Source organism: Uranotaenia lowii, chromosome 1 (genome assembly GCF_029784155.1).
Source record: "Uranotaenia lowii strain MFRU-FL chromosome 1, ASM2978415v1, whole genome shotgun sequence".
Taxonomy (NCBI): Eukaryota; Metazoa; Arthropoda; class Insecta; order Diptera; family Culicidae; genus Uranotaenia; species Uranotaenia lowii.
Genome location: NC_073691.1, coordinates 177230429 through 177254319, shown reverse-complemented (window position 1 = coordinate 177254319; position 23891 = coordinate 177230429). Strand labels below are relative to the sequence as shown.

At 39.3% G+C, this 23891-nt stretch overlaps 4 protein-coding genes across 5 annotated transcripts; 2 read left to right on the top strand and 2 right to left on the bottom strand.

The window, feature by feature from the left end:
- Nucleotides 1–2383: 2383 nt before the first annotated feature.
- LOC129737709 (F-box/LRR-repeat protein 7) lies at nt 2384–7852 on the top strand. Of its 2 annotated transcripts, none has more exons than XM_055728873.1 (4): nt 2384–2809; nt 3826–4150; nt 6480–7470; nt 7536–7852. In XM_055728873.1, the coding sequence occupies exons 1-4, from the start codon at nt 2723–2725 to the stop codon at nt 7669–7671; spliced, it is 1539 nt and encodes a 512-aa protein (XP_055584848.1). In that variant the 5' UTR covers nt 2384–2722; the 3' UTR covers nt 7672–7852. The 2 variants fall into 2 exon arrangements, with proteins under 2 accessions (XP_055584848.1, XP_055584845.1); XM_055728870.1 differs by lacking the exon at nt 2384–2809 and adding an exon at nt 2877–3688.
- Nucleotides 7853–9625: 1773 nt separating this feature from the next.
- LOC129738177 (ecotropic viral integration site 5 ortholog-like) lies at nt 9626–19894 on the bottom strand (the record flags this gene model as incomplete). The annotated part of the gene is made up of 4 exons (XM_055729368.1): nt 9626–16319; nt 18559–18657; nt 19006–19596; nt 19667–19894. Coding segments are annotated over 4 exons (1143 nt in total), but the record flags the coding sequence as incomplete, so codon positions are not given.
- On the top strand, nt 12505–14153 carry LOC129737700 (uncharacterized). The gene is made up of 2 exons (XM_055728862.1): nt 12505–13962; nt 13993–14153. Exons 1-2 carry the CDS (start codon nt 12661–12663, stop codon nt 14065–14067), a joined length of 1377 nt encoding a protein of 458 aa, XP_055584837.1. The 5' UTR covers nt 12505–12660; the 3' UTR covers nt 14068–14153.
- Nucleotides 19813–22618, bottom strand: LOC129737690 (nucleolar protein 10). Its single transcript, XM_055728854.1, has one exon. The coding sequence runs from the start codon at nt 22304–22306 to the stop codon at nt 20243–20245; it is 2064 nt and encodes a 687-aa protein (XP_055584829.1). The 5' UTR covers nt 22307–22618; the 3' UTR covers nt 19813–20242.
- Between the last annotated feature and the right edge of the window lie 1273 nt (nt 22619–23891).

The window sequence follows — 23891 nt, the reverse complement described above, 5'->3', positions numbered from 1 at the left end:
ACAACATGTAGAAACAAAAGCCAAGCAAACTTCGAAAATATTAATAATAATATAAACCAACCAAGACAGGATCACCAAACAAGATGTCATGCATGTCTACTCCCGCACAGTTCAACAGCTCGTCTCTTAACTATTTCAGCCTGTCAAATATCGTCACACATTATTTACGCTATAAATTAGTCGTCGTTTCCCATCTACGTGATCATGCTGATACTTCCCTGCGATGTGTCGCTCACACCTTTGGGACGTTTGACAACGAAAATCCTATCGGCTGTTTCCTAACTTGTCTAAAGATCAGCTGATTTTTCAACAATTCGCTATTTAGTGATCAATTTTCAGCCATATGCAATATTAAATCAACCATGCATTCTTTCCGTTTTATGTATCGTATTCTGCCTGGTCAGACCAGCATATTTATTTTATTTTTTAATTTGGCTTGCACTTTGAAGATACTTGGAGATTAGAAGTAACAAAAAACGGTATGGTGAGGGTCGTCAAGCTACAGTGGCGACACTTACCATGGTGAAGATCAGATAAAAAGAACGGATAAAAGAGTGATGGTGCGGCTTACGCTGGACGCGCATAAAATAATTGGAGAATATCGTTATTTCTACCGATGAATTCGTCACCTTACAGCGGTTCATGAAAAAAAAGAACTACACATTTTGGTTGCCGGAAAGATCACGAATCTAAACCAAGGGTACTCGGATCAAAAAGTGGTGAAACTAATGCCGTTTTCGTTTTTCTCCACTGGCGCGGGGCAAAACTGTCTCAGAATAAACAAACAGAATCGTCACCCGGGACGATGCAAATATATGGTTGCTATAGTCAACCTTATGCTGACCCCCAACACTGACAACTTTTACGGGTTGCAACCGCCTGCTTGAGGTTCAAACCTCGGGCAAAACTAGGGGACTTCTGAATTAATAAACGAACACAATAACAACAGTTAGGGCAAAACTCGTGGATAACTAGGTTGCCACTGGCAATAAACGAAAACACTATAAATTGCGTGTAAATCGATTATTTGTTTATTAAAAAATCTAAATATCTTTTTTTTAAGTACAATATGAATAAAAGGCCTAGTCCAAATTGGCGAGTCTTTCGTTTGACGCCTGTTATAAGATTTTGTACAGCCACCTTAACACTTTCTTCGCCGTAGAACGCTAGTTTGCATTGAACTGCTTCTCGCTGCTAACAGTTTTTTGGGTCTTCTTAAGGTTCTGCTAAACTATCTACTATTGAAAAATATTGGACAGTTCGGAGGGTTCTTATCCTTAGGCATAACCTGAATGTTAGCAGCATACCACATCAGGGCTTTTTTACATAATGGGGGGATGTCAGATCCGGCCAAAACAGCGCGGATAAGTCGTGTTTCTTCTGAAAAGGCAGCGAACGCTTTTGAAGACACTCTATCACGTAAATTTCCTGGTTGACGGTCCCGTTTGGAACTAAAATGTCGCCATCCAAACGACAGGTGCAGATAGTTTGCCAAACGAGAAAATGTCTGCCACATTTCCACTTCCGGTTGCTGTATTTATAAAACTCTTGTTCAGGAAGCTGTCTGGAGTCTGCTTCGGCGTAGGTTTTGTCGTCCATTACCACGTCAACAATGTTGCATACAGCTTCCGAGATCTTGTTTTTTGCGTAATGTTTTGCTTATCGTTGCTATTTAGAGTCACTACCTTCATATGAGTCGATTGTCCAGATCGTTTTTGAGCTTCATACACGGTGGTAGACGATATTCCCAACTTATTTGGGACATCTCGAACGGACATATTAGGGTTGCGCTTGAAAGCGCTAGCCACTCTTCTGGACCTCACTGCGGCTTCCGGCTTTCGGTTTCCCCCAGATCGAGGCTTCCTGGTTGTCGACAAACGTTTCCCGAACCCTGTTATTACTTTGGTTGATTTGGCCACATTAAACAAGCGATTTAGCTATTTTTACTTGCGTGTAGTTTTGATTTTCACGACGCAAGTACCAAATTTTAACCGTTCCTCCTCTTGCTTGGATGCCGTTTTGATAACTAAAGGATATCTACAAAACGAGGGGCCAAAGAGTACCAAATAAATGTAATTTCAATGAAAAATGTTTTTCTACTAAAATATATTCAATTGGGATTGGAATAATGTAACGTTTTTAGCAAAGACCGGTATGTTTTGCACCATATTTAGATTCAATTTATTGTTATATTCAATTTTATGGAAAGAAACTAACTGTGAAGGTATATTTTAGTTGATTTCAATATTTACCTTCAATCCGAAATTTTTTTTAGTGAAGATTGGACAGTATTATTTGATAATTCAAGTCAAATCCATCCATCTTTTACAAGAACATCTCTATGATATCTTAAATATAGTTTATACAGTAGAAAATCATTACAATCTTTGTTCTAAAAACATCAAAATTCGGAGTTCTATATCTCAGAAACCACTGAAGTAAATTCTACCAATTTAGTACTTTTGAGTACTTTAAATTGTGTTAAAGCACAGTATCACACTACCTATAATCGAAAAAACGAGGTATCTCGTATTTGGTCCGCAATGTGTTAAAATACGAAACACACTTTTTTGTAAACTTGTCAAAAACTACGAAATTCTGAATCCGACGATTTCGTTATCACCTTTTCATAGTGCTTTGAGAAACAGATAGGTAGTTGCTGGAGAAAAAGATTCGATTCAGCTTCAACTTAATGTGAGCAAAAATCGTTAATTAAAACATCATGGATTCCTGGAGCGCCATTGACTTATCATCCAACCTGATCCGAGAAGAAAGTTTCAGCAGCAATGTTCCTCGCAAAAGTCGTATAGTAAGTAACAGTAAGCGCGGTTTCCGGTCTTGTATTAGCTGATATGAAAGAATGGACTAACACTCGGTTTTGTAAATTGTATTTCGGCGTGCGCCGCTTTTATTCCACGTTCCTATTTCACTTGTTTCAAATATTCCATTTCTCAAACGATCAAAACAATTACAAACTCACCAATTGAACCATCGCGCTTAATTGCTTTTTTGTTTTATTTTACAGCTTTTCGATCCTCTTTATTTCGAAACGGTAAACACAGTGCTGTGCTGTTTTATGTGTCGCATGCTGCCACTTATGTTTCCATGGGAACCACCATGATTTGCTGTCTGATTGTATTTTTTTTTTTCAAGTTACTGATTTTGTTTTTATTTTGATGTACCATGTGGCTAACCACGTGCGCTTGCGCATTCACGTGACCAGCGACGCCAGGCGCAACATGTAAGTTTAAATTTAGAAGCCGTTACGCACACCAATGGGGGAAGCTGCCCTAGGAAATTGTATCAAAACGTGGTCCCGCTCGGCGATCAAGTTCAAATATTATTCTCGATCTCTTATTATGATCTCTCCCGCACACACACATTTTCCGGACGCTCCACGGAACCATCTGGGAAAGCTTTCGAAGGAAGAAAAATCTGTCAAAAATTTTCACACTCACACACGTTTAAGTGGATTTTTCTGTGCGAAAATTCCGTGTCGTGATCTTAAACTCCCTTGGTCGGGCTCGAAAAATCGATTTCAAAGGCTTCGTTTGGGTTCGCGACCTCCGGCAGCCGATTCAGCTAGTTCGCAGCGATGGATATTTCCAGTGACGTGTGGAATCAGGTGGCCCTCGAGGCCTCCCAGCTCTATTTCACCGAGGACGGCAAGAGCCCATTCGCCAACACGGTTCGTTCGTGACAGTTCTGTGAAATGTTGCTTTTTATGGACTTAATTCTGATGCTAAAATTATATAATTTGAATAATTTATATGTTCCCGCTCGATTGCGAGCTAAACACTCACCGAGCGTGTACTTTTCTTCCAGACCATCGAGAAGCTCCCGGACAAGGTGGTGCTGCATATATTCTCCTACTTGAGCCACCTCGAAATATGTCGCATGGCGATGATCTGTCGCCGCTGGCGTACGATCGCTTATGACAGCAAGCTGTGGAAGAACGTATCGCTGCGGCCGGAAATCTCTGGGCTGCACGTCAACTCGCTGGAGCAGCTGCTGCACATGATCTCGGTGCGCTTTGCGGCCTCGCTGCGGTACATCGAGCTGCCGATCGAGCTGATCACCCACACGGTGCTGCACGAGCTGGCCAGCAAGTGTCCCAACCTGACGCACATGCTGCTGGATTTCTCCACCGGTTAGTACAATCATTGTTTTATGTAGATATTCACTGGATAACTCATGGGGTATATTTCATTCAATTTTACTCTCTGGAGCCACTTGTGAAATATGACGTGATTTCTACTCATCATGTAAGCTATGTTTATTAAAGCGTTGATATTGGTGTTTGGAAAAACTTTGTTGTATGTACAACGATCAACAATATTCTTCAATTGAGCGGAGCTCCGATGTCATGAGAAGGTTCATACCCTTAGTTTTTTTTCGGAGGTCGTTCGCAACATAACACTCTGCAGTTTACACAAGATTGAAAGATAAGATGGTTCAATTCTCTCTTACAAATGTTTACAAATGGTAATCATCCTTATTGTAGGAACTCAGCTCCTTGAATTCCTAAGTATCTTCTTCATAAAAGCCCAATATTTGTCCTTAATTCCGGTGCATTGGAGGAATTTATGTTCTTGGGTGACCCCGTTGACTTCAGAAATTCTTCAAATAGTGGCATAAAGTTAGATATGGACAGTACTTAGATACCAGGGCCTTCATGTTGCTTCGACAGGGGAATCTGACGCATCTTAAAACCTTTCTTGAGGTAGATTTCCCCGTTTACAGTCCCGGTATTTGCGATAGACCCTACACCAAAAATTCAGCCTTTACTCCAACCATGAGTTCTCAATATTCGAACGTCATTGCCATAAGATATGAATGCAAGAGCCGATTAATCGATTAGAAACCGCCGGCATTAACCTCCCAGCGCAACTGCATTGCGTATGACTGAAAAAAGAAAAAAAAAACAAAATGAAAATGTTTCCATGCCCTTTCCTATCGCATCACTAGATAGAGGAGGGTGGAATCAAACGCCAGACAACCAGTGAGGCTATACTCGAATGAATATACGTTGGAAGCGAAAAGTTATTCTTTTCATCCTTAAGAGAAACCCGTAAGATTTGTCAAAAGTTGGGTGAAATTTTAGCTGCATCCCACTTGCTCTAGTGGAAAACCATCACCCAAATTCGGCACCGCTTCCATTGCCTATTGACAGATCCCGGCAACGTTACACGATTCGTCTATGTATCGTGTGACTAACATCTTTTAAACGAGTGCTCGTGAATCTCGTTTTTAAGCTTTTTTTCTTCAGATTTAAGCTTTCTTTGCCTTGAGATTATAGGAGTTGAAAGCTTAAATCTGAGGAAAAAAGCTTAAATCTGTCAAAAAAAGGAGAAATCTAAGAGATGTGCTCCACACGGTTTTAATAACGTTGCCGGGATCTTGGCTGAAAGAAACTGAGCGTGTATATTTAAGCAGGCAGTATAGGGAAGCAAAAAAGCAGTTTCTCGTTTCCAAGTCTTATCCCATAATAAGACAATACTGGCAAACTCCCTGCCAAACGCCAAACACTGTGCGTTTTTTTTTTGTAATGAACCGTGGCACAAAGAGTATGACAATCGAACCTCGTTCTCCATCTGGCTCAGGTGGAACACTAGTTAAGCTTCCGGTTGGCAAGATGAAGATAGAAATTAATTGTGAGTTCGATTCTCACCGACGGTATTTTTTTTTCTTGTTTATGGGATGAATTATCCAATAGGATGAAAATCTCACAAAATGTTTTTCTTGTTTCGCTTGGATGTTTGTATGTAGTAGTCCTGCATCATTTTGTCCAAGACCACGAGAAATTGCGCATCATCAGCGCATTTTCGGCACATAGTTGGGTATAGTGTGCCTCATTAGCAGATCGATATTTTTCTTGGAAAAGTTTGGAAGTGGCTATTTCCTTACTTTCTAGGGCCTTTCAAACTTAAGCTGAGCGCTGCAGACTGTTGCCCCAAAACTGGCCTGGAAGTTCGCCTAATTTTGTCAGCATCTGGGTGTAGAATCTTGGGTGTAGAGTTTCCCACAGTATTTTGCCCTTAATCACGATTTGTAGCTATCCGCACTTTGTACGTCTGCAGTCTTCCGGCTCACGGTCCGATCCTCGTCCCTCTGGCATTTGAATTCCACTTAAACGCTTTCGCGAAAGACTTATAATACTGACTACCTATGAACTGCATGATTTCCGATTGTTTTCCAATGAGAAAGTTGAGGATTTTCCAGGCGCTTACGCAAAATCTTTTCCCTTTTTCATTTATCCAATTTTGTCATCGTGTCATCATGGAAATAAAGATTTTCAACACCCTAGCCAACTGTTTTAGTCCTTATCACGGCTACCAGCGGTAGACAGTTCCATCGCAATCGTTTTGCATATTAGCAAGGATTCTCATACAGATAGTTTTGTTCAGTTCAATAAGTAAAAAATTCTCCAACTTTTTGCAATCATTTACGTTCTTTTCCTCTCGTTCTTCCCCAAACAGCTATGCAGCTGCACGATTTCAGCGAAATGCAGGCTTTCCCGGCGAAACTGCGCTACATGTGCATCTGCCTGTCGGAGGTCATCTTCATGGAGGGTTTCATGCGCAAAATTTATAACTTCATCAATGGCCTGGAGGTGCTGCATCTGATCGGAACGTACGAGAAGTGCGAGGAAGAGGAGGAGGAAATCTACGAGGTCATCAACGTGCACAAGATGAAATCGGCGACCCCGAACCTGCGCGTCATCAACCTGTACGGTATCAACTTCATCGACGATTCCCACATCGATGCGTTCAGCTCTAACTGCATCCAGCTGGAGTGTTTGGCCGTGAATTACTGCAACAAGGTCACCGGATCAACCCTGAAGGCGCTGTTGGCCCGTTCGAAGCACCTCAAATGTCTGTTGATGAACGGAACGGCCCTGAAGTCCGAATTTGTCATGCAGGCCGAATGGGACAAGTGCTCGGTCCAGGAACTGGACATTTCCGGTACCGATCTGACATCCGAATGTCTGATTGATCTGTTGACGCGTATTCCTATGTTGCGTTTCCTGAGTGCTGGTCAGATCAACGGCTTTAACGATTCGGTACTGAAGGCGTGGGCTGAGGGAGGCAGTCCCAAAAACCTTATTGCCCTGGATCTGGATTCGTCGGATAACATTTCCGATGAAGCCCTCAGTCGATTCATCACCCGTTATGGAGCCCAATTGCAGGCCTGTGTCCTGTCCGGTATGACCCACATCACCGATCAGCTGTGGATGACGATCTTGCCGGTGCTGGTAAATGTGAAGATTGTCGTCATGGGTACCACCGAGCGGTTGAGTGTCAATATCCACGTTGACCAGCTGATGGATACCATCGGTTCGAGCTGCCCAACCCTGGAACGTCTGGAGTTGCGCTGGGATCCAGAAAATCTGCGCTTCTCCGACAAAAGCCAAAAGGCCATCGATATGCTGCGCGTCAAGTGCCCGAAGTTGCGTTGTCTGGTGTTGAGGTGATTCCAATTTGAAGATAACTCTTTTCAAAGTTAACTGATTGAGTACGTTTGTATATTTTCAGTGACGGCCGTTACTACGAAACGGTGAAGGCCAACTTCGAGCGTGCTGATCGGTTGACCGTGGTGAGAACCACTACAAGTTGTCGCGTGTCGGCCTACTATGCACTCAGCAACTACAACGATCTGATTTTCAACTAAAACGGAGCTAACAATCGATGCAATGTTAACTACGATCCATTACCATCTTGCTAATAGTTAGCCGTGTTTGTGACTTAGGGGAAAATTCTTTCAAATTAACAAACAGAAACTTCAAGAAGGAGGTATATTTATTTTCAATGTTGATTACAGTTAATAAACGACGGAATGTTTGTATTACGAATGTTGTTTGGTTCTTTTTGTTTTATTTGTACTTCCAATGGACTATGCCATGGGGCGGATAGTGGCTCCAGAGAGTTGAAAAAAAAATAATATATTTAAATCTGCATGACAGACTTATGCGTGCATCGGACTTGACTGCCATCAGGACTACCTGTTTCCTATAAAACCGGACTTATGTACCGTAAGAGAAATCAGTCTTGGTATATCTGGACTTGGCTTTCGTTAAAATAAATTGTTCACTTATAAGCCGGACTTGTGTGCCGTACTTGGAAACATTTCGATAATGCTTAAGAACAAGAAATATAGTAAAAGGTAAGAATGCCACAGTGTGGCAAATTCCTGGAAAAAAAAAATTATGCGTGCATAGAAAGTATTTAGATCAATCTCAGCAATGTTCAATCTGGAGGCTCATCAGGCGATGGAATAATAGAATAGCTTTTTTTATAACGTTCAAAGCTAGATATGGATAAGTGAGCTAGACACACACAAAAAAAACAACTGATCTCGTTTATGATTGAAAAACACTTGTAGTAAAATTTACTTAGTGTTTTTAGTCATGAGTTGATATTATTGTTTTCTCAGTTTCTAACACCAAATAGATTTCTCTTTTGCACCTTCCGAAAGTGCTATTCTCAGCAAGTTTTGGGTCCATCTCTTCCAGTGAGAATGCCACAAAGCCAGTATGGGAAAGTCAGCAATTCAAGAATTAGGGCCAATTCAAGAATAAGAGGAATATCGTCCGACAAGTCTCAAGGGAGATCATTGACCCGGAGCCATGGAAGGTCAAGGAGCTGGAGCCTGATAAGGCTGTTGGACCGGAGCCAATGAGAGCACATCGGACCAGTGCCACAGAAAGGTCGCAGAGGCAGAGCACTGTTATATCATCCCACTGTCGCCACGTAAGGCCGATGACCCGGAGCTTAGAACTGGAAGGTCATCTGGTTGGAACCAATGAAGGTAGTCAAGTCGAAGCCATGTCGTCAGACATATGCCAGATAAGTCAAGGCCACTGCAATGTATCAATTGGAAAAGGCCGACGAATCGAGAGCTATTGGAAGGTCATCGAGCCAGAGTCACTGGGAGGTCATCGAGCTAGAGTTCGTCGAACCGAATCCATGGAAGATCATCGGACGGTGCCATGGAAAATCGTCGAGCCGGACCCAACTGAATCTCCTTGGACCATAACCCTGGAAAGCCATTGAGCCGGAGCTACTAGAAGATCACGGTTAGGAACCAGATAAGTTCATCGAGTCTGAGCCAAAAACAATCTTCGAGCCGGGGTTCTCGTAAATGTCTTCAAGGAGGTCGTCAGAGCCAATAGAATGTCGTCGCAGCAGCAATCCATTCCAAGGTCGTTGTACCTGAAACCAAATGAAAGGTCAAGGATTCATTGAAAGGTCGTCGGGCGGGAGCCAGAAGGAAGGTCATCGAGCAGCAGGAAAGACATCGAGCCGCAGTGGAATGAGCCAAAAAATGGTCTTCTAGCGAAACGGAAAGAAGGTTGATAGCCGAGCAATCGATGACGACGAACAGCAACAACAAACGTATTGTTCGTAAAAATAACCAACGCTGGAAAGTGTTAGATTAGAGTATAAGTTCATCCGTGGCATAAGGTGGAAATGAAGTTATTCCAGTTTCTACCAACGATGTGTTTGGTGTTCTTCTTTTCACTCCGAAGTGGTTTCAAGTTTCAACATCAAGGGAAATCTATTTCGGCATACCAGAACAAATTCTGTGAGTTTGAATTTTTATATTTTATTTATTTTTATCATTTTTTTCCTATAGGTTTTTACTTGGGAGATGGGTGTTAATGTCGTTTCGAATTTTAACATTGTTACTTAGTTTTTCGTTTGATTTTCGAATGTTCAACCACAGTTATACCACGCTCATTTTTTTTCCATTTGTTAGTTTTTTTTTATTCCTGCATAGTCGTCATTCAGAGTAAACGGTCGAACTTTGGGGCTTGATATTAAAATCGTTCGTATTTTTTTTCGGATGTAAATGATCCCGATAAAAATGTATGTTTATTGATGTATGTTTAGGTTTTACAGATCAGCTGTTACTTTTCTCCGGTGCCAGATTTTTATTTATTTATTATTTTTGTTCATACTTGAGACTTACAAAATTTGTTTACCCTGTGTTTACTCTTTCGTTTTTAATTGTAAATTGAATTTTTGTTTTCGTGCTTTTCAGAGCTTTATTTTGTTGTTTTTTTTTGTTTTAATTCTATTGATAAATTTTCGATTGAAACATGACCATGAAAAATGAGAACACATTTTGCGAAAGTTTATGATATTTCTTTGTCCGGCTTATGACCGTCGTGATGTCAGTAGTGGTCGTTCGGGTATGATGAGATTTTTTTCTGATTAAGTACAACTACAGCTACACAATTGATTCTATGGATAATTTAGTTTGTGAGTGGTTATGTGGTTTTGTTTGCTACTTTTTCATAATCTGTAACTTGTACGAATAATCACTTGAAGAGTAACAATAATTAATTTCTGCTACGCGCAATACAACTATGGATTAAGCGGCTGTCTTTTATCCTCAATATTACATCATCCCAAAGATTGAGTATTCCCAAGATGGATTTTTCCAAAACTCATCGAAGCTTTCTGTTGGTTTTTTTTTTATTATTATTATTGTTTTTATTTTCACCTAACGATAGTGTAAAACCGAAAAAGTCTTGTATACAACTGAACGAGCCTTTTCAGATAGTGTAAATATAAGATGAATGCTTTAAATACGAACAGAGCGAAACAATAGCAATACTTTTAGATTTCGTGTTCTAGTACATTGTTCTATCACTAAAAATTGCATTTCTCGTAAACAAAATCAAACTGCACACGGTTTCAAATGTTCGAATGTTAAGTCGTCATTAAACTCGCTCAAATTACTGCTATTTGTGCTGTTTGTCGTTTGTTTTATTTTCTTTTCACAGTAGAAACACACATACTTTTTACAGGTAAAGTCGAGTGTTGATGATGTAACATTTTAGTTGGATAAGCATTTTTTATAAGAAAAAAGCGACTTTTCATGCAAACCAATTTGAAAAATGGTTTTGGCACCTCACGTTTCGTTTCTGTCACTAGTGTCACTTTCATCGCTTCCATATTTTAATAAATATTGTTTATTGTTTCATCTAAGTCTATACAGGAATCAATTAATAATGTATGGAAAAAATGTTCGTTTATGGGATTTCCTCCCTTTATGTATCGGTCGAATAAATGGTTAGATATATAAGAATATCACTGTTGAACTTCTATAAATTCAAGCTTTGCCACATTGTTGCGTTATTTGGGGCAATCCACACGCTCTTTTTTTTTAAACTCAAAATTAAGTAGTTTTGGTTCAAAACAGCACTTCAGTGGCTTCACTCAACTTTGAGTTCGACTGGGCAATCGCAAAACTAAGTTCTGATAGGCATACTCAATACTAAGCTCGGCAGCCGAACTCGAATTTATCTTTTTTTTCGAGGGTAGCTTATTTTCAGAGAATTAAAGGATGATTAAAATTTGTTTTCCCGGATGTTGCTGTTCCGGTACATTGCATTGCAATTACAGAACGGTGGAAAGTTTTGACACTCCCGGTCAAAGAAAACTTCCGGATGTTACTTCCTACGGGAAGTAAACAACATCCGGAAGTTTCCGGACATTCCAAGCCGCTCACCGTATGATGACAATGACGGACAGAATTTTACGCTGACACGGTGAACATGCATTCCTTCATAGTCTTCCGGTAATTGTTCCAGAACGACAAAATTTTGCGACGTGTTCGTTGGTTGATGTTCCGTCCGGTTCGAACTGAACTCGCTAAGTGTTTTCAGTCCAACAAAGAGAGTTCAATTTTTAGTTCATATGGTTGAACTCAGCTTTGCTCCCTCACCGAAGGAAAAAAATGGATCAATTTTGAGTTCGCAGTTCGAACTCCGTTTTAAACCATCGCAAGGAGAAAAAGGGTACTTAACTTTAAGTTCATAGAATCGAACTAAGTTTTGAACCTCGGTCGTACTTAATTTTGAGTTAAAATAAAAGAGCGTGCAGTTTTACTTATTCCCAAGGTCTTTTGATACACTAGGTTCTCCGACTTTCACAGTAAGTAGGCGAGGAGTGAGCGGGGCTCTCAATGAGTTTGTTTATTTTTTGCTCAGCTTTTCAGTGGTTTGTTGGTAAACAAACTTCATGAGTTCCGCATAGTTGCATAGCCTACATAGCCAAAATGACTGAATCGGGAATTAGATATTCGGTAACACCTCCTGAATATATACACACCTTGCTTATTCCTTTTCCTCGCAAACTCACACTCACGCAAAAACACACAGGCATGATTGGCAAACTTTTTTCTGCAAATTTTTCAACGTGGTGGAATGGCTTAAACAAACTGCGTTATTCCAAATTGTGTGTAAGTAATTGATATTTGGAAAATTAATTAAGAAAAGAAACGATAATCCTGATAACGTTAATTCGATATCAATTCGGTATCGATTTTTGAATACGGCAAATGCGCCAACTGTAAACAAATCCAGATAATCACATAAATGCGATAAACTTTTATTTTACATCCGAAAATATGATCTTTTAATTTTTCTTATTTTAGTGAAGTTAAATTTAATTTTTTAAATAAGGAGAATAGCTTTTCTTATGAGTGTGTAATCCCACAGTTCATTCGTCGCGGTCGCGAACAAAAAGGCCAATAGTTATTTCGAGATAGAAAAAGGGCATTGAAATTTTTGAAATTTGTTTTCCAGGACGAGGAGATGAACAAATTAGGATTTATAAGGTCGTTGAACAGTTAGAAATCTATAGAATCATGGCTTTTACAGATATTTTGATCGTGGGCTCATCAGCAATCGAAGAACTGATAGCAAACTTCAACGTAATTGATATCGATGACGATTATCATGCTCTCAAGCTCAAGTATGCTGGCGTCACTGTGAAGATGGCAAACGGAGGCAGGAAGGTAGCTTCTACTCTTGCAAGACTTCCAGACTGGGGCTCCACCGAAAAGGGACCATTCAAGTATTACGGTGATCAGATTTGGCTCGATGGGATTAAATCTGTCCTTTCCGGGCAGATATCACAGACCGTCTCTGTCCCGAGGTGGCGTCGGTTGGCTTTGGAGTGTACGACAGGCCGGTTAGATCACCCTGGTTATATAGAGTCTCTAAGTATGATGTGCTCGTACGACTTGACCAAGGTAGCACATGGCAAGACTACCCTCGTTGACGGAGGCATCCTCAACATCAACCAACTTCTTGCGTATGTGATCTGGATCCCTGGATTGCATACTGTACACCGTCTGTACTGTTGTAATCCGGACGATGGTATAGTTCTCAAGACGCGCAGCGAAACAGCGGCTGACAAGCAATTTGTCTTTTCCGAGGATGAGATGGGGGACACTCCCAAGAGGACTGCTCAACAAGTGATGCAATTTGCTTACGCTCTCATGCTCCTATGCACCGAAAATATCGCAGACGACTCTCATGTAATCCTTGAGTCCTTGCTGTCAAAGCGATTCCAGGCAATATCATTTGTTATGAACTCCCCAGCAGTCCAAATTAATGACATAAAGGATATATTTGCCTATGAGGATCTATTAATGCTCCAGAAAGTGTCGTCTCATTATCCGAAATTACGCTCTTGCATCTTTAGAACACTCCTAAAATCTCCTCATGCGATCGCCAAACATATGTCGGAGATATTCCGGACTTCTTCCATGACTCAGTTTACATTCATCCATGAGTTCGTGACGGCCCCCAATCCTACTATGTTGCATATTGATCACCAGGTCGTGGCTGCATTGTGTAAGTGGTGGGAGGTAGCGCAGGAGTTGATAAGGGTCTATGATGATATGTGGATCTATTATAAACTGATATGTCCTGACAGCACAAAAACAACTATTGCACCATTTAGAACTGCAGCTATAGCAGCGATGTCATGGAAAAAGGCGACAAATAATGCTGAATCATTGAATCAGATTAAGGGTGTCAAGACGGATGAAAGATACATCAGACTGGCACAGAAGGTGCTTCCCCCCGAGTGTGTTAAGGGAATCGATTTCACAGGAGGATGGTTGGACAAGGCTAAAGATGCAGGAGGATGGTTGGACAAGGCTAAAGATGCAGGAGGATGGTTGGACAAGGCTAAAGATGCAGGAGTTCTTAACTGGGACAAAATTGCAGAGCTTGTAAACGCAGGTGAAGTCTCACTCGAATAATATCAGTTGGGCCATGATTCCCTACCTGGTTTTAAGAAAAATAAATAAATAAAAAATTAAATGTGCTAATGTTTTAATGTGATCATTTGGACCCGCTTTCAAGCCGAAGTTTGCTTGAATATTGCTTCTTTAATGAGTGATCCAAAAGGCGAACAGTCATTCTGGAATTCAAAAGGGCGCTCCAATTTGGCGAATGAACAAAATGAGAGCACCAGTCTGTGGTAAAAAGGCCCACAGTTATATTTATTATTTTTTTAAAGTAATTAGTACTGAAAAGCTATATTTATCGATTGGGTGATGAAATTAAATCAATTTGAAAGCATTTTAGCGACTTATTTAGGAAAATGATTGTACGCAGCTAAATAGAAAATTGATTTAATTTTTTGAAACTTGGAATGCGTTTTTCTCAAAACAAAGGTCTTGGCGCATTCGCCGTATTCAAAAATCGATACCGAATTGTTTTATCAAAAGCAGCGAACATTCTTACTACAGGATATTGCAAACCACTAGTAATGGAAATTGTATTTCTTTTCAAATTGGCTAATATATCTTAGTTTTAGATATCGAATTGATGATAAGTGTAAGAATTTTCTTCAAAATTTCCTAGTACTTGTCAGGAAAAATTTCAACAAATTTTCAAAAAGGATGAATAAATTTATAAACCAAATTGAGAAAATTACCAATACATAAAATTAAATTAAATTGATAAAATTTTCAATTGTAGAAACAAACAAATTCTAATTTTTATTTAAAATATAAATATTGAACCTGAATTACAATTCTGCATCTGAATTTGGTAGATTGAATTTAACTCGGAAATAGAATGGTATTCATTTTTATGTTTGGAAACGAATGATTTTGTTTTTTGAAAATTAAAGAATTCAACCGATATATCCGATAATGATTAATAATAATAACAAATCTTAGTTGGATGATAAATATATAGATACTCTTTCGCTATGTGGCGCAACAAAAAATATATGACAGTTTGACTCTCATTCTTTTCTGTATAGATTAAGGTCGTTCTTTTCATTTTCGTTTCGACGTTCAAAATAAGACGGAAGTGGAAAGAATAACGAAAACAGTTCATTTACAATAAAAGGTTGAAAAAAAAAATAGATATACAGAAAAGAAAGCATAGAAAATAGATCGAACAATAAAAATATAATTTGTTTTCTACTAACCTAACGTAAATATTTTTTAAATCATATTTAATTGCCTGTTTTCTGTATGCCAAGCAACTTGACTTACTAGTTGTTTTTTATTGCTATAGTATTGTGGGTAAAATAATTTGAGACGGCAATAACATTCTTAGTAGGTAGTACACTTTTGATGATAAACTTTGGAAAACGAATTTAGAAAATACACCAATAACAGAATTTTTCTTAAAATACATTCACAGTACAAAATGAACAAAATGGGTGCGACGCCACTAGTAGGTAGTAAAATAAACATATTAGATAACAGAATAGAGAATAAAGGTTATTCAGTCGTACCTTCTGTACAGAAATGTATAGATATGTGCTCAGGAATTCATGAACACAACCTACAGGATCTGTTTTTTTCCCAGTGAATCCGAGAAAACTGTATGTGAGTAGATGAAGACAAGTCTATGGAATTCTGTTTGTGTGATCCTAAACTCATACCTGTTATGCTTAATTCTAAAGTTATGCAGAAACGACGAACATTTCGATTTGAACCTCCTTACTTGAAGGTAACAATATTTCACACACGTGCTAGCGATATGTGTCGCCTCTCAATGTATACTTTTGATTGCCTATCCATGCTGATGTGCCTAAGAGGAATACCTTCAGATGAATTTGCTTAAATGATTTTTCCTTATACTGTTTCACTGTTTGCCAAAACGCGCTGTGTATGCTTGATTTGCCACCATTAAAAAAACATGGCAGTTACCTAGATGATAACTTCTATTGTAAAAACAACTACTACAACACTGCTACTGCTGCTGCGGATGCTAATGATGTTGGAGGTGACGATGATGAAGAACCTACCTTAAACGCTAAATCTCACGACGGCGAGGATGGCAACGTCGCCATCCCGGAGGAGGAAGTGGTATTGGAGGTGGCTGCAGCAATGGAATTATTGGTGGCACCGAGTCCAGAAATGATGTCCTTCCGAGACAGCTGCATTTCGCTGAAGTCGATCTCGTTCGTCGAATCAATCGACTGAATTGAGGTGCTCTTGATCATGCGCAGATTCAGTGCCGTGCCGCGACATTTGAGCGCCGTTAGCTACGAGTGGGCAATAGACAGATTGTAGATTAGTTTTCCAATCTTAAGTCATTGTATTAAAAAGCTAGAGACAAACAAACGGTTAGTTAATATTAGTGCATTTAAACTAAGACAACGAATAACTACACAAAGTCTATGCCTTAAATAAAAACATGCTTTTTACATATGGAAACTTTCACAAAAAAAAGTTTATGAAGCTACGACACAATACAAAAATTTACAGTTCAATACATTATTTTCAACATTTTCAACGACACAAACAATAAACGATTAAAAAAATAGAAACTTACTTAAAAGTGATGTTTTACTTCTTTTCATAAAACCGATACCAAATAATACTTTGAGCAAAATGTGCAGGTATGCGCCTGCCGTATCGTTCAAACGAACGAATCGAACCTATTCCGAAGGCTATCTACAGCGTTACTGAACACCCCGCGGCCATGTACAAATTTCTGCAGGTACTGTGTAATCCCGAAGAAAAACGATTAGGTGAATTGTGTCGTAGCATTGAAACAGGGATTTATTTTAAAACAAAAAAAAAAGGTTTATACTAAACCCGAAAATCATTTAAATGATTTTTGTCTGATTTTCCAAAAAATGTAACTTGGTTTAAAATATTATTGGTGTGTTCTCTTAACAAAAATAGCTTGTTTTATGTAAAAAAAAAATCAGGTTGGTAGTGGATTCTGCAACCTAGAATGAAAGTATGGACCTTGTTATGGCGCCCTTACTCTAATGCTCTAATGTAAGATTGACATCGTACTGCAGACTTCTGAAATCAAACGTATTTATAATCACAAAGCTAGCTAGCCTACAAAGGCTTTGCAACAGATGCAAAATCGAAAATCATGTTTTCAACAGGTTGCTTTGCAGATTTCATATACTGAGCTTCTTGTGTTTATTGGAATGATTTGTTAACCGAATTTAGAAATTTGAGCAATATGAACTCAAAAAAAAGAACTCAAACATAAACACGGATGCATAAAAGAAGTTCAATGAGAATGGTTTTACTTTTCAAAACATAAGGTCTAATGGTAAAACTGTCTCTTTAACGTGAAATTTCATTCCGTTTCAATCAAAAAGTGAACATAAAATAAACATGCTAATGACCGGAGTAGCATTATTTCCCTTTCCAAGCAACGCATGCACAACTAGACGCTTAGATCAGAATGGAATCTTAAAAAAATTTTATATACCCCCAAGGCTCGTAGATCTCACCAGGTTCGATTCCACGTTGTTCAAGTTCCGATTGTGTAAGATCAGCACGACGATGAAGATGATGATGATGATGGATAAGGGTTTTTAGATCGTCGACGATTTACAATTACACACGACAATTAATTCGGGTTAAAATAATTGCAATTGTATCCCATCGACTAATACTGTTAGTTGACTCCTTCCTGCTCATGACTAGGTAGCATATGATTAAATTATCTCTCAAACGACCGATAGTAGGACAAAGTTTCTACATTTGTTTTTATCAAAAACATTACTTCAAACAGATCGCGATCCGAAAAATGACCCACTCTCTAGATTATGTATCGACGACTTCGTTAGTGTGAGAAAGATCCTTACGCTATCCACTTCCACGGTTCCGTTTCCGGACTGGTGATCGGTGTAGGAAACTGCAGTTTCGTGGAGAAGCATGAATGGTAAAGTGTGCGAGAAAAATAAAAGTGTAACTTAGCTTGTGTTTCATTTTCGTTTGTCAAATGCTTCGTTGTTCCATTACCAAAATGAAAATGTCCAATAAAAACTTAAAAAAGTGGTGGTGTTATATAAGCGCAGCTGTTTTAGTTCAAAATGTCAGTGTTAACAATCATTGCACATGTTAAGCAGAAGTTTTTTTTTTGCCCAGTGCTATTGGTTTTAACCATATCACACTCTTGAGCTTCAAGCCACTTCTGTTGCGATTTCTTGATTATTTTGTTGGATTTTTAGCACGCTTCTACCATTTGTTAGAAGCCCATCAATTTTGTGCAGTGTTATTTGTAAAACGATGAAGGTGTTTATTTGAGTGCAGTGTTATCGTCATTACAATGCCCTATTATTTGCTTCCATCAAACAATTTTAATGGTGTGTAATATTTACAGATTTCGTTCCTTCCACCAATATTGACATCACGACTGTTCGACAACTCACTTCGATATTCTTGCAGAAATCTCAAAGTAAAGTCATCACAAGGAATGATGGCAATATGGCAGAAAACTCGTCCCCAAACAAGGACATCGTCACTTACCTCGGCTTTCAGTTCCGCCACTTTATCTTGCAGATCGCGTACCCGGTCAGATTCGTCTAGGTTTGAGCGCAGTTCACCCTCGGCTAGCATTTCCGAGTTCTAGGAAAAAAAATAAAAGATTTAAACTCATTCAAAGATTTAAAAATCATCTTTTGATAGCTTCTGATCTTTCTCAGACATTTTTTTGGCATTACAGGCATGATGCTATCATAAGTTAGCGTTTTAGTGAGTCTTGTTTTTGAAGTCTGTTTAGAGAGTCAATGATGAATAACATTAATAGCAGGTTTTTCGGTTTTCAAGTTTGAAGTTCATAATTTGCTTTGAGGATCAAAATCAGTAGGATTAATTTGTATACTTTCAGTAAACTTATAACAATTCCGAGGCAATGTAACAGTTTTCGTGTGTTTCCTCTATAAATCAACTAACAATTTTTATACCATCACCTACCTTTGTTTCTAGCCGCGATATTTCTTGCTTCAGCTCTGCCACCGTTTGGCTCTGCTCGGTGAACTTGATCTTCACGTTCATCAGCTCGTCCTTCATGCGTGACTCCAGATCCGAGTATCGATGCTGTTGCTCCCGGGCCTTATTCGAGAGCTCCCGTTCCCGAGAGATCGCTTCCTCCAGTTCTTCCTTGACCTTCTTGCACTCCTCATCCTGGCGGCGCAGCTGATTCGTTGAAACCTGAACCTGCGTCTCCAGTTCCATCACCTTCAGGCGCAGTTCCTTCAGCTCGGTTAGCGTTTCCATTTCGCGGATGCGGGTGGTCATGAGTTCTTCTTCTAGCTTCTGGATGTCCGCCGTTCGGGAGGATTCCCAGAACAGAAGTTTTTTTGCACCTGATTCACTCGTTTGTGCTGCTTCGTTGCGCTGTTCTGAGAGCTGTCGTTGCCACTGGGTGCTCAGTTCCTGGACCCGCTGTTTAAGATCCTTAAGTGATAAGCTGGCTTCGGCTTCCCGGAGTTTGCTGGCTATCAACTCGTCCTGCAGATGGGCCACCGAGTTGTCTATACTCGTTTCTCGGAGGTGTTTTTTGTCCTGAAAAAAAGAACAAAAAATTCTTAAGTTATTAAATTATTCTATACCCCTAAACCTAAACACAACCTACCTCTTCCAATTCCTGAATTTTGGTTTTCAGGTTTCGTATCACATCTTCGCTTTCGGCCAGACTCTGGCGAACCTTGACCAGTTCATCTAACAGGCACGACACCATTTCGTCGCGCTGCTTCAGGGCTTCCTCCTTCATGATAAGCTCGTCGAACGAGTTCTGGCGGGAATTGTTCTGGTTAGCCGGAATTCCCAACAGAGGTGAAAAACGAGTTGCAATAGACAGAAATCGTGCAAGCAGCGATCACGCAGGCAATGAAGTGATGAATTGATCATATGCGGGTCCGCGCATTATGGAGAAGAAAAACATGCATGAGTTGTTTTATTTCTTGCATTTATGTATGGTGGAAAGCGAAATTCAATAGTGTTTGCTAATTTCAATCAGTCATCATCAATATAACTTAAACACAATATAAGAAAAGGAAGCGTAAATTCTAAGCATAACATAATCTCTCACAAAAAACTGAACAATCATTTCGGATAAAATGAAACTTTTCATATCAAAACAATAATCTTTTAATCGTGATTTTAAATATTATTCTTAATTAAATTCTTAGAATACAAAAACATCTTTGTATCATTTCTTAAACGACCCCGTTTTTTTCTTCAACCCTAAGCTGGTGGTCGGTCTAATAACTTTCTTGCGCTCTTCCCGATGCTTCCGCAGTTCAGCCTGCCGCTTCCGGTCGAACCCTGTTTTCTTTTTCTCTGTACTGAAGGTCATCTGACAGTTTCCAAGCCCACCGATCATCTTCACCTCAACAGGTTTACTGGTGGCAAGCCGCTTGCCCAAACTAGCTCGACTGATTTTTCGAGCTCCATGTCCAATGGTGAAATCTTCCTTTTCTTGAACTTCAAAGGCCCCTTCGTCTCCACTTGATTTGTCCTCATCCTCTTCCATTTGTTGCCGCTGCTCCCGCCGGATTTCCTGATTAATTTTCTTATATTCTCGCTTGACGTCCTTCGTCCAAGTTTGGGCCTCGTCTTCGGAGCTTTCGTTATCCTTCTCACTAAACAAGTCGTCGTCATCACTACTATTTGTTTCCTTCTCTTGTATACGTTCTTCGGCAGCCGCCGCTGCTTCCGAAGCTGCCTTCATTTTTTTAGATCTAGACTTATCCAACCTTGTGAGAACAGGATTCAACAAACGGTACTCGGCTGCCGATTTATCCACCTCGAAGTCAGGATTTTCAAACATTCCCTTGAATCGGTCGTCAGAAAGAAGGTCCGTCGCAGCCGATTTAAGTTTTGAACCGCCCAGTTCCTTTTCAGTTAGTAGTTTTTCTGCCAAGTCCTTATTAACTTTGGGCAATTTCGACTTGAGTTGGAGTCGAGCAGGACGGGATTCTTGAATTTGTTTAGCAATTTTCTCCTTTCGGAACCGCTCAAATGCGAACGGATCAGCAATGGCACGAGCTTTGTTGTACAGTCGGATATCGATGAAGAAACCGTGCATATATGCTCGTAACATGTTGGTTCCTTCCAAATGCTCCAGACCTAAATCGGCCAATTCTTGCTTGGTGATAAACTTGTAATCATCATAGATGTTTTGAACAGTTTCCGATTCGATTTCTTCGGTGAGATTGTCCAAAAAGGAGCACCATCGTGGAGCCGGACCCAGACTAGGAATGTAGTAGATCATCATTTTGGGTTCTTCCTGGGCAAAGAAGAACAGACCACTTCCCGGAGACGTTGAAAAATCATTAAAGTTGCTTGCCGATTCAATATAGGCTATTTGCTTCCCGGACGACTCGTCCCATATCTTCAACATTGCTGCATCCAAAGAATAAACAGCATTATGTTCTCGATTGAAGTCAATCTTCTTAACACTCAGTTGATTCAAATGATCCTTAATCATTAAAGGTTCTCTAGCTCTTATGTCGTATAGCAAAACATGACCCGAATCGGTTCCAACAGCCATGTGTAAACCATCTTTGAACTTTAGAGCCGATACTGAAGGGAAAATCTCCAAACCATCCCGTATGTTAGCGGCCACATCCAGAATTCCACATCGGACACGATCCCTTGGATCCCAAGCTTCAACGGTTCCTTCCTGGCTTCCAACGCATAGCAAATGATGCTCTGGATTTACTTCGCAGGCATTCAAGCTACTGGCTGAACTCGCATAAGGTTGCAAAAATTGTCCCCGCTCTGTATTAAGCCTATAAATATCCGACGAAGTTCCCACCAGGAACAAATCGCACGACGGCTTGTGATAATCCAAATCGCGCCCGAACCTAGGAATCCTCAGCCGGTAGTGCCTACCATGGGCTGCATGAAACTCCACGTACCGATCCGCTTGCAAAAATGCCACCTTCCCGTAATCCTCACCAAGAACTTTGAACCGAACAACCTCCGAATCAAAGCATCGTTCGAACTTGAGCGACAAATTGTTGACATCGAAACATTTAATCCTCGGCTTATATGTCCCAGTCGCTAGCACGTACTGTCCATCGGGTGATAATTCCACACTTGTTGCCACCGATGGCATATCGAAGTCTTGAATGAGTTCAATCCGCCGGGATACATCGACATTTTTCCGCTGCGCTTCCCGACGCTTTTTGTCCGACACCCAATCCGGTAAAGCTTTTCCGGCACTGAGATTGTAGATTTTCACGTCCCCCACATCGGTTACTAACATTTTTGGCGATTTTTTAAGTCGATTTACATGAAAAAAGTAGGAAATTTGTAGAAAACAACGGCGCACGCGAGAATTTTCTGACCAAAACACGCCTCGACTGCGAATCACAACAAAAGCACGTTTTTGTCGCGCGTTGAGTGAGGTTAGCTCATGTGCAGTTACACGCTCATTCAGAAGTATACACTATTCGTAAAAAAATTTATCAGCTCAAAAGATTAAGAGTTAAAAAAATAAAAAGTTGAAAAAAATTGATTCTTGATATTTTTATGAGATATTCAATAATTTTTTCGAACACATATTTAATTACTAAAATTTAAAAAAAATGTAGTGAATCTATACAGAACTTGTCGTTATTTAGCTAAATATTATTTATTTAACATATATTTATTTATTATTTAGAACAAAACGGTTCAGTGAATCGATAACGAATTTGTCGTTTACAAAATAATAAAAAAAAATATTTTTTTCATAAATTTCAAAAGAGTTTATCTCCTTAAACCTAATAAGACTTCTCAAAACAAATGAAATATGCACCTAAATAGACGTCGGATTTTTTGAAAGCTAAATCGGAATAGTCCTTTTTGCAGCTGATATAGTATTCGTGATATTATGCTGATTGTTTCACCAACACATTTCAGTTTTAGGCAAATCAACCTCAAAAACTACCATGTTTGTCGATCGGCTGTCCCTTTTTTGTTAAGAGATTTTTTGAGGTTAATTGTCCCGTCTCATCTGTACACGCGCAGCAAGTGTGCGTAAGAAATTCCAAAAACAACTCTTTAAACAATAAATTTTTTTTGGCATGATTTTATATATGACTCTAAGGATGGCAGCAAACATGCAAATAATTTTTCTCATTCACTAGGGTGGTCCTAAAAATAATTTAAATAACCACAAAAATATTTAAAATAAATTTAAAGATAAATTACACCACCTTTAAAAAAAAGGAAAAAAATACAAATAACATCATATCATAAGTAATAAAAAAAAGAATGTCAAACATGAAAATTTGGTGTGTCATTTTTGTTATATTTGTAATTTTTTTCAAAATCGTTGTGGTTTGTAATTTAAAATTAATTATTTTTCTATTTTATGGTTTTAAAAAAAACCAGATATCTGGTGTCTGCGAAATAATTCAGTAAGGTACACCGGGGTAAGTGTGGACGCGGGGTAAATGTGGACGATGGCTATAAAAACAATACTGTGCACTATTTTTTCAAACTTTTGATGCAGAATGTTCAATTTACTTGTAATCTATCCAATAACTGTGAAAAAGATACGATTCAGACAATAACGGTTGTTTACAGCGACTTTTTCGGAATTTTCTATTTTCAACTACGATGTCGAGTTGATGTGCATCTTTTTCAATTGCAAATTTCTCCTAAACTAGCTGGCTCTTGATGAAAAACTGTACATTGAAACAATCCTTACATTCCAAACAACTAGTTAGGAAAAGAAACGGCGGTTAAAAATTAAGAAAAAAGAGTTTCTATACAAAAAACTAAAATTTTGTCTCCAACCCCTACCTGGGGTAAGTGTGGACGGCTTTAAAAAGACTTGATGTGTACACATTTTTTCAATTTTC